Raw genomic sequence first — 13168 nt, 5'->3', positions numbered from 1 at the left:
TACCTGCTAAGAGCAAAGCAAAGGCCTGGTGAGGCCCCCAGCATTCAGGCAGGACTGGGTTCAGTGGCCTCAGTGAATAAAGTTCACTGAATAAAGGTCAACAAGCAAGGACATGCGAGAGGCCCGGGGAAGGCCTCCTCCAGGGGCATGGCTGTTACTGACATCTCAGCACTGAGCCCCTGCATGTGTGTGGACATGACTCTGGTACAATGACACAGGGATAGCAAGAGCAAAGTATTTCCTCAGCAGTCATGGCAGAAAGGGGTTAATAAAGCAAATGGATTACAAATTATGAGGAAATTTCTTAGCATTCAACGCTTCATCAAATGAGACTATGGGTCCTAAGACAAGATAAACAGAAGCCTACAGCCAACCCTAATGTCATTCTGCACTCTGAGGTGACAAGTGGGAGCTACCAGCCCTTCCTGCCACATGCATGTGGCCCGGGACCCAGCGGTACTCGTGAAGGGCCTCTACCAACACTCGAGGGGAATTTCAGCCCCACATGCCGAGGGGGCATGCGGGATGCAGGGAGGTGGCCAGCGAGGTCGGTGTGCTCGCGCATGGGCCTCAGCAGAGAGGGGAGCCCGGGGCATGGAGGGGAGGACAGCAGGAAGGGGGCTCGGCCTGGGGTGAACGGAGAGGCTGCTTAGTCTGCACCGTGGACATGTCCTGTGCCAAACTGCCCCGAGCTGAGCCGGTGTCACTTCAGTGTGGCGACTACTTCAGAGACAACCGCTGGGAGTTCTCTCGGCTTCCCTCTTAACTGTCTTCCCACAAGAAGCTGGAGCAAGAACCCCAACCCTGGCACCCGAGAGCCACTGCTGACACCTGCCAGTTGCTCCCCAAGCTGAGGCTTGTGGCCCCACCTAGGGACCTCCTTCCGGGGACACAGCCCAGGCTGGCAACGAGGGGTGGGGGGCTTCAGAGGGGGCAGGCATCACAGGAGCGCACGCCTTGGCTGGCCACCGAGACTGAGCAAAGCATGTCAGGAGCTGGTGAGTGGTCACGCAGGGAGAAGGGGGCTCTGGAAGACCCTGGCGGGAGCCCCTCACGCCTGAAGCTGTAATCAAATAACTCAGAATCCGCGATGGGCATGGCGTCCCCGCCTCAGGCCCACTCACCATCCGCACGCGCTTCAGCCGCTCCTCCAGCTTCTCCTCGGCCTCCCGCGTCCGCTGCACGGCCTCCAGGCGGTGGATGAGCTCCGCAGCAAACTTCTGGGGCTCCACACGGATTTCCTTTGGCATTCGGTAAGTACGCTACAGGGAGACAGCACTGATTAGCCGGCCACACGCAGCTTTGAGCTACCGTCCTCTGTGCCAGGCGGCACGCAAGCATTTTCTGGATGAGTGGTGGTAACATGTGAAATCTGCATTTCATTTTAAAGTGTTTACTTTTTTCTACTCCTACCTGGGCATCAACTTCCTCACTGCCCCTCTTTCCTTGTCAAACTAAATCTCTCCTTCACCCAGCTCTGATCCAGGGTGCGAATGGAGCCCCGACTCCCATAGTGACAGACTCAGAGACACTGTGCAGGGCAGAGCTTGGTCTACAGGGCAAGTCATCAGAGCAGTGGGCAGTGGCCAGCAGGGCGCGATGAGCGTGCCCTGCAAAGGGCCTTCCCGCCCGACCCAAAGGAGGGCTTCTGACACGACTGACCAGGCTGAGACCCAGCGAGGCCTGGGGCCTGGGTAGGTACTGCCACAGACGCAAAGACCACGGAGGAGGGAGACACAGCCCACGCACATTTAGAGGACCCACCTGCCCCCTGCAGTGCCTGCCCCGCACACAAGAGGGCAGCAGCCCCTGGCGCTTAGGTGGGCACAGACCAGGCTCCCCAGCAGGGACGGGGGACACAAAATTCAGGGTACAGGAAAAAACCAGGGGAAAGGTATGGCCATGGAGGCCTTTCCTTTCCAGAGAATATATTTCTGCCATGTGTTTTATAGCACTGCACTATATAACTATTTTTTTGGGGGGAGGGGAAGGTAGCTTTATTTTGAAGTAATTTCAAATTCCAAACAGTTGTAAGAATAGCACAAGAACTCCTGTCCAACGTTCACCCCAATTCCCCACTGCCGACATCTCTCTCACACTGTCACTCTCTGTCACGGACGCAGACACAATGCACACGCATGCACACTGGGACACGTGTCCTCTCCTCCGAGCCAGTCGGGAAAACACTGCACGTACAACGCCTATTTACTGCTAAACACTGTACAGTGTATTTCACAAAAACCAAGGGCACTCTTGTACCTACCATCGGACAGATTTCAAAAAAAGAGGAGGCACTCTGTCATAGTATTACCTAATTAACAGATCTTATTCCAATTTCAGCAGCTGTTCTAATAACGTCCTTTATAGCGACATATATTAAAAACCTAAGCCACCAAGGTCTAAGTGAGGGAGGGCCGAGGAGGGGGCGGGCCTGCAGGGGCCTCAGGTGAGGTAGGAGGGCAGACAGTGGAGGTGGCCTGGGGACAGGGTGACACATGGGACTCCTCTCTGACCCCTGTGGGTGGACAGTGGCTATTCAGGCTTCTGCAGATGCGGAGCAAGGTGAGCAGAGAGGTCTCGGTGACAGCGGGGGGCCTGAGTGGAGGCGGTGTCCCCCCAGCCTCTCATTAGTGGGCTCTGGGCACGGTCTCGACTCTACCTGTTTCTCATTTACAAAACAGAAGTAAAGACAGTACCTAGTACCTCAGAAACTTGTAAGATGATGTAAGAAACTGATGTGAAAGGCTCAGGGACGAACAGTCATGTGTGGGCTGATGCTGACCATGATGGATTCAGAGGTGGCCACAGAAATGTCTGCGGGGCCTGGACAGGGAAGGGGGCTGGGGGCAAGCCCAGGACACAGACCAATGCCTCAGGGGTGGAAAAAGTGGGTGGGGAAGGCCTGACGGTGCGCGCCGCTGGGCAAGGGTTTGTCCTGGAGTTGCAGAGACCAGACCCGAGCAGGGGCAGTGGAGGTGACCGGTGCTTCCAGAAGGCCCTGGAAGAGGAGGCTGGAAGAGAAGGTGGGCGTGGGTTGCTAGCCCCAGAGGAACGGGCAGTGGGAAAATCCTGGAGGGAGTCTTTGGGGGTGGGGTGTCTGAGCAGACAACAGAGGCCAGTTCTTGTGCAGGATGGCCCCACGGGGGCTGTGTCCTGGCGACATGCCCGACAGGACACCCTGCGGGTTCCAGGCCCTTCTCACTGTCCTCGCAGGGGAGTGTCCATCTGTCCCATCGCTGATGACAACACCTGTCCACTGACTCAGGACGGGCCAGCGGGTCCTCCTCCAAAGTCACTTTTTCCCACCGTGAGTAAATCTTTTGTGAGGGGCTACCTGGATGTACATTCCTGACCCTCGTCTAACAACACATTCATGCAGTGAGCGCAGACGCAGAGGCCAACCTCACTGCCACGAATGGGACGCTGCACCTGTCGGGGCCTCGGCAGGCGGGAGCCCCTCCCAGCTCCTCCACTGCACCCATCTCCCCTCCGCCCCCCACCCCCACCCGTCAGCGCAGGCCCTGAGTTTAAACCTGCACTGAGCAGAGCTGAGAAGACACGTGTATCGCCGCGCGGCTCAGACCTAGATGCGCCAGACGTGGGTGAGGCTGGGCGCTCCCCAGGAGCCCCTACAACACACACACATGTCCGCACAGTCCACCCACAGCGCCTGGCTTCTGCTGTTCCCTAAGCAGACACCAGACACCACCAGTGCCTGGTTTAGGCCACATCTGTGCCACGGTTTGGCTGGGAGGGGACAGAATAATTGACTATCCTTTTCTCAGAAGGACAAACCAACACCCTTACTTCTCAACCACAGACAATCTCTTTTCTTATTGAGAATAAGAGTATCTGCAGAGACTCTAGGAATCCTGAGTAAGGGGCGTGTGTGCTGTGATCCCGAGAAACCCCCACTTGCCCTGCACGGAAACACTTAGGAGCGAGCGAGGGGCAGGCGTCTCCCTCCTACGCCACAGGCACCGAAGGTTGGAGCCTCTAATGTAAGCTTTTCTTATCTTCCCCTAAAAGTCTTTCCCCTTCAAAGTCCATATGGCAGAATACGGAGAGCTAATCACGCCATTCATCAACAAAGGACCTCTCTGCAGGTGGAGACAGGCTGTGCCGGGCTCCCTCTCTCTGTGAACCCCCCCAGTCAGGAGAACCGCTATCACCTTTTTATTTTTAGCCCCGAGGTGAAAGCTGCGGCAGCTTTGCCGCACGAAGCCCCCATGGTGACTCCCGCCATTCAGCCACAGAAAAGCCACTGCCTGGTTTGATCTTGAACGTGGGGGCTCCCGGTAACTTGCGACAGGAGCGCCCAGAGGCACCGCAGCCTTTCCGACAGCCTCAGCCAGGCACCCGCAGGGGCCAGGCCTGGGTGTGGAGCCTGCCAGGAAGGCTTAGAACTGCTCTCCCACCTCCAGGAGAGGCGCCTGGTGGGCACTGCGGGAGGGCACGCCCCGCCGCTGCTGACTGACCTGGCGGGCTGGGTGCTCCAAGGCGCCCTCGCTGTCCCCTCCAGCCTGCCGGGTGCGACCAAGTGTGGCCCCGAGCTACGCCTGGAGGTGAGCTGAGCTCACAGGAAGCTGGGCAGGCGCCTTTCCCACTGCCAGTGTCACAGCAGCCCAATCGGAATGGGGGAAACAGATGGGCACAGGCCCGAGAGGATTGCTGGACCCCAGACGGGGGGCGGGGGAGAGAGGGCCGGGCAGTGGCACTTACGGGAATGTGAGGTAGAGGCACCCGCCCGTTGACCTGGACACTCTCCTGCACCTCCCGGCGGTGTTGCTTGCGGATCCTGTACGGTGGGATTCCGTCCCTGCCCAGGAGAGAGAGACACACGGCGTGAGCGCGTACACAGCTCCACAGAGCTCAGCGGTGCTGGGTGCCACAGCCACGCCTGGTAACTTAGAAAGTGGGGAAGGCATATGTGACAGGGCCTGCATGTGGCCCCGAAGCCTGAAATATTTACGACTGGTCCTTTCCAGAAAACGTGCAGGACATGATGTGCCCATCTGGGAGGGGTGCCCTACCCAGACCAGAAGTGTCTGAGGGCTGCGAGATGGGTAGCCAACACAACCCAGATCCCGTTGGTTCTGGGGTCCAGTGGGGATCCAGTGGGGAAAGAGACTTCCAAGGTTCCGATATTCTGCTTTCTTCCAGGGTAAATTGGCCAAGCAGTGTACTCTCTCTGAGGGGTGCTCAAATTAGTTTTCTTGACCTAAGTTTTAGCTATGAACCTTTCTGAAGATTATAATAAAAATCTAATCAAATTATGTGTTGTCTTGAAGATAACTGAATGCACTTACTCAAGCTAGGTGCCAGATTTAACACTTAATTCACTGCGTGTATGGTGTATGCAGGCCCTAAAACTCTCCAGGCCTCTCCCAGCCACGTAACAGCTACTCTGGACAGCAGGGCGCTGCCCGGAGCCAGCGTGTGTGAAGAAGCCGCCAGAGCTGACAACTAGAAGACAGTGAGGCTTCTCTGGGTCACCGCTTCCTTCCTGCCGAAGGAGCCTGAGGTGGGCCTCCCTGCTTTCCAGAGGGTACGGTGAGCGTCTGTGTGGGGTCTGGACTCCCTGGACCCCTTCCCAAGCACTGCCCCCTGGGGAGGCCACACTGCCAGCGCAGCCCTGCTCTGACTGGACAGTGGACACAAATATGCGGCCACGACGATTCTGCTCTCACTGGAACTGCTGGACGGCCTAGAGAAGCTGCCACGTGGCCCTCGGTGACCAGCACATGGCACTTGGTGTGTCCTGGCCCCTGGCCCAGACAGCTGCACACCCGCCAACTCAGTGCTTCGTGGGCGGGTAGGGCTGCGTCCCTGTCCTCGGAGCCCTGACCTGGGCGGGAAGGCCACGCTGTGGTTCAGAGCAGGGCAGAGAGAGGCTGTGATGGGCTCTCACTCGTGTCACTGCCTCGGTGTCCCTGGCTGTCCGGGCACCAGCTGGGTGCTGCAGTGCAGTTGGTTCTGGGATCCAGTGGGGATGGGGGTGCTCAAGGCGACAGCTGTCAAGGAACAAGTGCATTTAAAACGTCTCTTACACTGCCTGGGATTTTGTTCAGGTGCCCTGAACCTCCAACTGGTTTGTTTCTCATGATTTCATACCTGTGTGGACCAGGCACTGTCCTCAGACACCTACGTCCAGAGGCCACGAACCACTAAGCTGGTCCATCGTTTCTATCGTGTGGGTGAGACTCTGAGGGCAGCTGCCCCCAGTAGAGATAATTTAGATAAAACACATCGTCCTATCTTTTGCCTCCGGCGTATATTCAAATACGTCCCAATTTTACATTCTAAATTCTTGACTATTCCTACATTTCTGACGCTCTGTGTAAACAAGATGAACAGACTATCGGGAAAAAATATTTTAAAGATTTTTAGATCTTCCCTTTAGCAAACATATTTTCTTGGAGAGAATGAAGAGACTTCTTGAGAAAGTTGAAAACTGCGAGAGCGGATTAACTTCCATTGTAGTAACAGAGTTTCGGGGAAAGGAAAACTGGATGCTGTAAATGCACCATCTCCTGCTGCCAGCCGCCTGTGGTGGCCTGCGGGGCTGTAGCTGTGGAACCGTTTCACATGATACTTTATATTTGTGGCAGGTACCGTTTGAAACCCCAGGAATTTCAAAGAAGAAGTTGCTAAAAACATGTCAACAGTTTATCTTAAAGATTCAAAATAAAGGAGACAGAAATGGTCCAGAAGAAACACCACACACCGAAGCTCAACCTGAAGGGCCCTGTCTATCTGGTGATGTCACCACAGGATCGGCAAAGAGGAAAAGAGAAAGAATGCACGAGTTGCAACAAGGAGGGGGGGCTGGCTAAATCTGGTTCCGAAGCAGCTCGTGGTCACGTGCCCTGTACACTAAAATTCAGGCGTCAGAAGAATGCTTCAAGACACAGGTGAAGGAAAGGCACGAATTCTACAAACCGCATCTCAAGGGGGACCACAATCTAAACACGTTTACTCGCCTACAAAAAGAAAGATCTAGTAGCCCTTATTTTCCTTCTTACTTAAATCTACCTGACTGTTCAAACGTTTCACATGGAGAAACCAGCTGGATGGGGAAGCAGTCTCCCTGCGACCCACGGACAGCTGCCGCCCCTGCCTGGCTGGAGGTCCTGGCTGTGGCCCCGTGCAGTCTCAGTGTCATGGGGAAAGAAGGCCTGTGGACGGTGGTCACTGGGCTCACACCTGGTCACTGTCACAGTCAAAGGCTTCCTGGCCCTGCTGCTGGCGGGGGCCCGGGAGTCAGACGCCAGCCCAAGTCCCCGACCCTGGGCACAAACGTGCCGTCAGTGCTGGTCGGACAGTGAGGGGCAAAGGGACTGAAATCTGGGCAAGTCTGACAGCATGGGCAGCAAAGTTAAGATGACAAATAACCACAGGGGGCGGGACAGGCAATGCCCTGATCTGGCAAGAGAGCATCTGACACCACCAAGCTTCTAATGTGCACTCAGGTCCCAATACGTCTCCTGCCAAAGCGAAGAAGGTGTCAGAAAACACTCTCCCACAAAGGTAGGGCTTCCCTGGAGAGGACGATGAAGGGTCTGCTGTCACCGCTGAGGGACACAGAGGCTCACCGTGGCTCTATGTGGTCACACAGACCTCTCAGACACGTGCAGCCTGGACGGCGGTTCCTGAAATATCTGGACACCAGGCCAGCTGCACCCATTTCCCTCTTGCCCCCGTCTCCCCATCCCCCCACGGTGAGCAGATGAAAGGGACTGCTCACCTGTATGACAATTTCTAAATTTAAAAAAGTGACCTGTACAGAACAGCGTTGACAAGAAACGCACCTGCACAGAAGCATGGCTTCTCAGGGAGGGCGCCTGGCTCACCCCTGCCCAGGCAGGCAGCGCGCTGCTTGGCTGCGAACCACTGCTGACGTTTAAAGTGAACCCCCAGATTATACAAACCAAAGTGAAACTCAGAACCAAAGCCCAGGCAGCTCTGGGATTTGTTTCAACTTCGCCCCATGGTTCCCTCTCTTTTCAAGGTTCCTGTAGCCTTGGCCTCGAAGAGAAGCAACTAATGCAAGACTCAGGCCTAGTGTGCATTACGGTTTGTAACAAGACTTTCTGCAATGCAGCTGGTCAGCCTGTCAGAGGCACTAACACCAAGTCGGGGGGCGGACCACGAACCCCCTTCCAGGAAGACAAGGCCCCAGCAAGCACTGGCACGGCTGCCGTGCTCCGCGGGGGCTGCACTCGCCCAGGCAGGGGCACTTACACGCTGCTGTCGGTGAGGGACAGGCTGTCCGCATCGCTGGACAGGCTCTGCTGCTCACTGTCATTGGTGCTGGTGGCCGGGGCGAGGGCGTAGCCGGAGTTGACGTAGTAGGGATTGACAGGCTCCCGCCAGGATCCATACCTGCGAACAAGCAGAGCGCGTCAGCAGCAGCCCCAAAACGTCCTCTCACACTAAGCCATGTTTTCAGAATCATCTGGCATCCTCATCTACGAACTACAAATGCAAGCAATGCAGGAAACAGAGCAGAAAGGTCTGGCATCTTCCTCCTGCGTCCCACCGCCCCCACCCCACCCCCGGCTCTTCCCACAGGGGTCGGTTAAGCCACGGGCAACTTCCGGATTTTTCCTCTGCATTTAGGCAGACGGGTAAGTGAACACACAGACCATCACTTGGGTTTGCATTTTTAGGCACGTAACTAGAAACGGGACATGCTCTGATCTTCCTTCTTTTAAAGAGCAGACTTGGGCAGCCAGTTGGTTAGAGTGCAGTGCTCATAACACCAAGGTCGCCTTTTCGATTCCCACATGGGCCAGTGAGCTGCGCCCTCCACAACAGGATTGAAAACAACTACTTGACATGGGGCTAATGGGTCCTGGAAAAACACACTGTTCCCCAATAAAAATTTTAAAAAAAGAGCAGACTTATTTACTGCGAAGTACACCCACCCTCCTGGGTGTTGCCGTGGCAGCATCGACCCCGGTGCCCACACCTCGCGTGGTCCTCACGAGAGCCTGATGACACCGTAGGCTGTCACAGAGGTCACAGAGCCGGCCAGGGCTCCTGTGCACAAACCTGAGAACTGCCACAGGACGGAATGTGGGGGGTGGCGGGGGAAGGTAAGCGTTGGGGGTCTAACAGGCTGTCTGTCACGCTCCCCTCCGGCCACTTCCTACTTGGAGCAGTGACTCTGCACATGCTCCCTGGGTGGGATTCACCTCTACCTGTCACATGATTGGCCGGAAAATGACACTTTATTTTAGTCTGCATTTCCCTGATTAACAGTCAGGCTGGCATTTTGGGGTGGCATTTAAATTCCTTCCTCTGTAAGTTACCTGTTCATGCCTTTTGTCCATTTTCTATTGGGCTGTTTATGAGTTTCTATGGTTATTTATGCAAAAGACATTTTTTTCCAAATGTCACTTTTTAAAAAACTTTATGTTGATTTTGGTCATATAAAAGCTTTTCATTCCTATGAAATCTGATTTGCCTTTATAGATTTGTTTTCTATCCTACATAGGCAGGCTTTCCTCATTCCAAGATTATAAATATATTCTATTTATCTTCAAACGCTTCAATCGCTTTTTTTAAATTTAGATCTTTACCGAACACGTGTGTATGTGTAAAATCTACCTCACTTTTTTGCATCGAAATGGAGAGCCCGTCCTGAGCGCTAAATACTGAGTCATCACCTTGCTCTGAGTAGTTTTAACGCCACTCGGCATCCTACTGAACGTCCCCCACACACCTGGCTCTACGTCGGCATCTAGGCTCTTCCACTGATCCCCCTACGAGTCCGCTTTCCCGGCCCCTCGTCACTGTGCCCAGCGGTGTATTCCGACACCACCCCCTCTTCCCAAAGACCGCCCCTATTCATCTGTCAGGTCTCCACAGGTCACACTGGAAGTGGGAAAGGACTAAGGTTCTCGGAAGGCCTGGGTGCCCATGTAGGAGGCCGGATCCCTGCAGGCCCCAGTCACAGGCCCCCGAGCCCCAGCCTCACTTCGGAATAGATTTCTGCTGACAGACTCGAGCACTCGCCGTCCTCATGAACGACACTTCCCACTGACTGCTGGGACCTTGTCCCTCAGACTTCAGGGTCCTTGGTGTGGAAAGGGCAGACATCAGATTGTTTCTAAGGCGCCCACTGCCGGATGAACAGAACCTTCTGGAAGCCCCGATTCATGTCACGCACACACTCAGGAAACGGCACTTGAGCAAGACGGCAGGACCAGGCACCTCAGTATCTTGTTCTCCCGTCACGTCACACAAGACGTATGGGGCTGGGAGAGAGGCCCACGGGGCTTGGCCATCTCCCGTGGGGGCCTCCGGGGGGCCGGCACCTGAAGCCAAAGATGCCAGAACAGAGCCGCCCGCGATCAGTGCTCCTGCTGGGCCCCCATCGGGGCCGCAGACCCCGCACGCCCAGCTCGGAGCAGGAAGCAGGCGCTCGTCCTTCTGGTGCCAGAGGGGGACCACCCCCCAGGGGGTCAGTCACTGTCCAGCTCCCCACTCGATCGTCCTGACCCACCCGCTGCAGCCTGAGGGCGTCCTCAGAGGCCACCAGTGTGTCCCAACCAAAGGAGGGCAGTGGCAGGGCGACGAAGGCTCTCGGGAACGCGCTGCGTCCAGAGGTTTACAGGGAGGACGGGACATCTTCAGAGAAGGGGACAGTCCGCCCCTGGGTCCCGCCTGTTTGCATGTCCTTGTCTAGATTGTATCTGACGCAGAGACTGCACGACTGCGACGTCACATGCTCTTTGCTTTAAGCATCATAAACTATTACTTTTAAGTAACAACGCTCTTATTCTGGCTTTTCAAAAACCAAACCTCCCTGATCATCCGCCTAACAGCCACTGCTGACATTCTGGTTACAGGCGAAGTGCTGAACTGGTTTTCAGCTTCCCTGTTACATGCGGGGAATATTAACCTTTGGTAACTTTCTATAAACATCCATTTGGACAAACAAAACGAAGAATTCAAGTTAAAGAGAAAAGGGCGCCACAGCCCCCGTAGCACAGGGGTGCCAGCCCACAGGTGGCACTGAGGAGCCTGCACGCCCCCACCGTGCCCTCCCCCACTGGGCAGGAAGCAGGTCCGACAGGGCCACGCTTCAGACTTGGCTGCGTCTGAGCCTGTCTTCCTCCTGTGACAGGCCCCAGGTGTGTCTTTCCCACATACAGAAAATCCACCTTTAAGGTGGTAAGTAGGGAAAACGCGGACTCTGAATTCTCCAGCCTCCCATGCAGAGCAAACCCCACTATGACATACACGTGCTCCAAGTTCAGAAGACAAAGGGAAGAGAGAGGAAGAGAAAGGAGGAAGCGGCACCAGTCACCTGTCTACCTTTTTCAAGTTCGAGAGCACAAAGCTGGCCCTCAGGCCCATCAGTGCTCACCTCCTGCCATGGCAAACAACCGCTGGGCCTTCTCCGCGGGCTGACGCAACAAAGGAAACCCTGGGACTCCAGGACCTGGCAGGAGGGAGTGTGTGTGCATGCGTGTGTGTGTGTGTACATGGGAGCCAGTGTGCGCACACACACGGACACGGGCACAGCACACACGGCCAACACCCCAAGCGGTGCATCTGGGGAAATGGCCAACTCCTCTGGAGCTTTCCCAGTTCTCAGAATAAAACCTGAGAGACCCACACAGACATGCCCCCGGGCCTGCAGCCCGTGTGCCTGCTGTCTGGCTGCCATCGGCAGCGCTTTCATCTCCCATCTTTTTACACTTAACCTTCTTATGACAGTGTTTTCTTTTCATTGCATTTCCTGGTCCCGCTGCGTTTGGTGTGATTACTGAGAGTGGGGCCTCCATCTTAACTTGCTTTCTGTTTGTCAGGTCTGTTCTATTTTCCTTTGTTCTTTCTTGCCTTCTTTTTGAGTATTTTTTTATGTTCCATCTCTTCCCTGTAATAAAGTGACCCTTTCACTCCTCTTTCAGTGGTTCCTGTAAAATCACAGTAGGTGCCCTTGATGTACCTGAGTCCCAGTAAGTGTATTGACAACATAAGGTCAGAACCAACCCCGCTCCCCTCCCACACATATTGACGCTCCCGGTACCCTGTGTTTTAATTCTATGTAGGTCTTAAACCCCACAAGCTATCATAGTGTTGTCTTACCCGTGGACAGTCACCTCGAGTTACCCCCCGTTGCCCTTTCCTCTCTGCATGCGGGAGTTTCTCTCCCTGAGAGCATTTTCCTTCTGCCTGGAAAACATCCTGAAGTGGCTCCTCAGGAAGGGGCTCTTGGTGAGACAACTTTCTCAGTGTTTGTCGGTCTGACTGTCTTTATTTCCGCTTCACTCCTGAAGGACGCTTTCACTGGGCTGGAATTCTCGGCTGGTGATTATTTTCCATTTCTTTGGAAGCTCGTGCACTGCTGGTGGCAATGTGAAGTGGGGCAGCCACTAGGGAACAGTGAGCAGTTCCGAAACATTAAACCCAACTTCCGTATGGATGCAGTCATTCCCCTTCTGGGTATGTACTCAAGAGAATTGAAAGCAGGGTCTCCAGGAGACATGTGTACACCCAGGCACTTTGAAAATGTCACGTGTCGGCTTCTCCACCTCTCACTCCTTGGAAGGTGACAAGGTGCCTGCCCAGCCCACCTGCCCCCCTGTGGCCGCTGGAGGCAGGTCGTCAGGCTGGCTGACAGGCCCGCCACCGACTCTCAGCGCTAAGGCCAGAGCCACGCAGCTCGCCCTCGCCTGTAACTCCCAGAAGGCCAAGGACAGCAGGCGGTTCAACCCGTCCAATAGCCATCACGAATCCGAGGCCAAACGCAGCCGTCCTCCGCTGTCCCAATGCCTGTAGACTGTTTTTGTTTTCCAAGATCCAGGCCATCACTGCACATGGACTGTCATGTGTCTTTGGTCTCCTGTAACCTGCGTGCCTCCTTAATCTTCCCGACCATGATGTTCTCAGGCGTCCAGGCCGGTTATTCTGCAGAATGTCTCGTCGTTTCCTTGCTGACAGTCCCATCAGGCATTTGCGGCAGTGACAGGAAAGAAGTGACGCTGTATCACACCAAGAAGAATGTCCTGTTGGGTAGTCCGCATGTTGGTGGCAAACCAATGCCTTCCAAGTTTTTCCACTCCCAATTTACTGTTTACTTTGCAACTAACAGGTCATTGGTGGGGAGACACTTGGAGATGGCGTACATACTCTGTTAACACCCAGGGAT

General features: G+C 55.1%; 1 protein-coding gene across 2 annotated transcripts in view; it reads right to left on the bottom strand.

Moving 5' to 3' along the window:
• Positions 1-13168, bottom strand: part of AXIN1 (axin 1) — a 46107-nt gene that overhangs the window by 12278 nt on the left and 20661 nt on the right. For both annotated transcript variants that reach the window (XM_019756229.2, XM_019756230.2), the window contains exons 3-5: positions 8245-8385; positions 4723-4819; positions 1125-1262 (exon numbers count right to left, since the gene is read on the bottom strand). In XM_019756229.2, the coding sequence (XP_019611788.2) occupies positions 1125-1262; positions 4723-4819; positions 8245-8385 (376 nt within the window). The remainder of the gene's footprint in view (positions 1-1124; positions 1263-4722; positions 4820-8244; positions 8386-13168) is intronic.

Source organism: Rhinolophus sinicus, linkage group LG18 (genome assembly GCF_036562045.2).
Source record: "Rhinolophus sinicus isolate RSC01 linkage group LG18, ASM3656204v1, whole genome shotgun sequence".
Lineage (NCBI taxonomy): Eukaryota > Metazoa > Chordata > Mammalia > Chiroptera > Rhinolophidae > Rhinolophus > Rhinolophus sinicus.
This window is presented reverse-complemented; position numbering and strand designations above follow the sequence as displayed.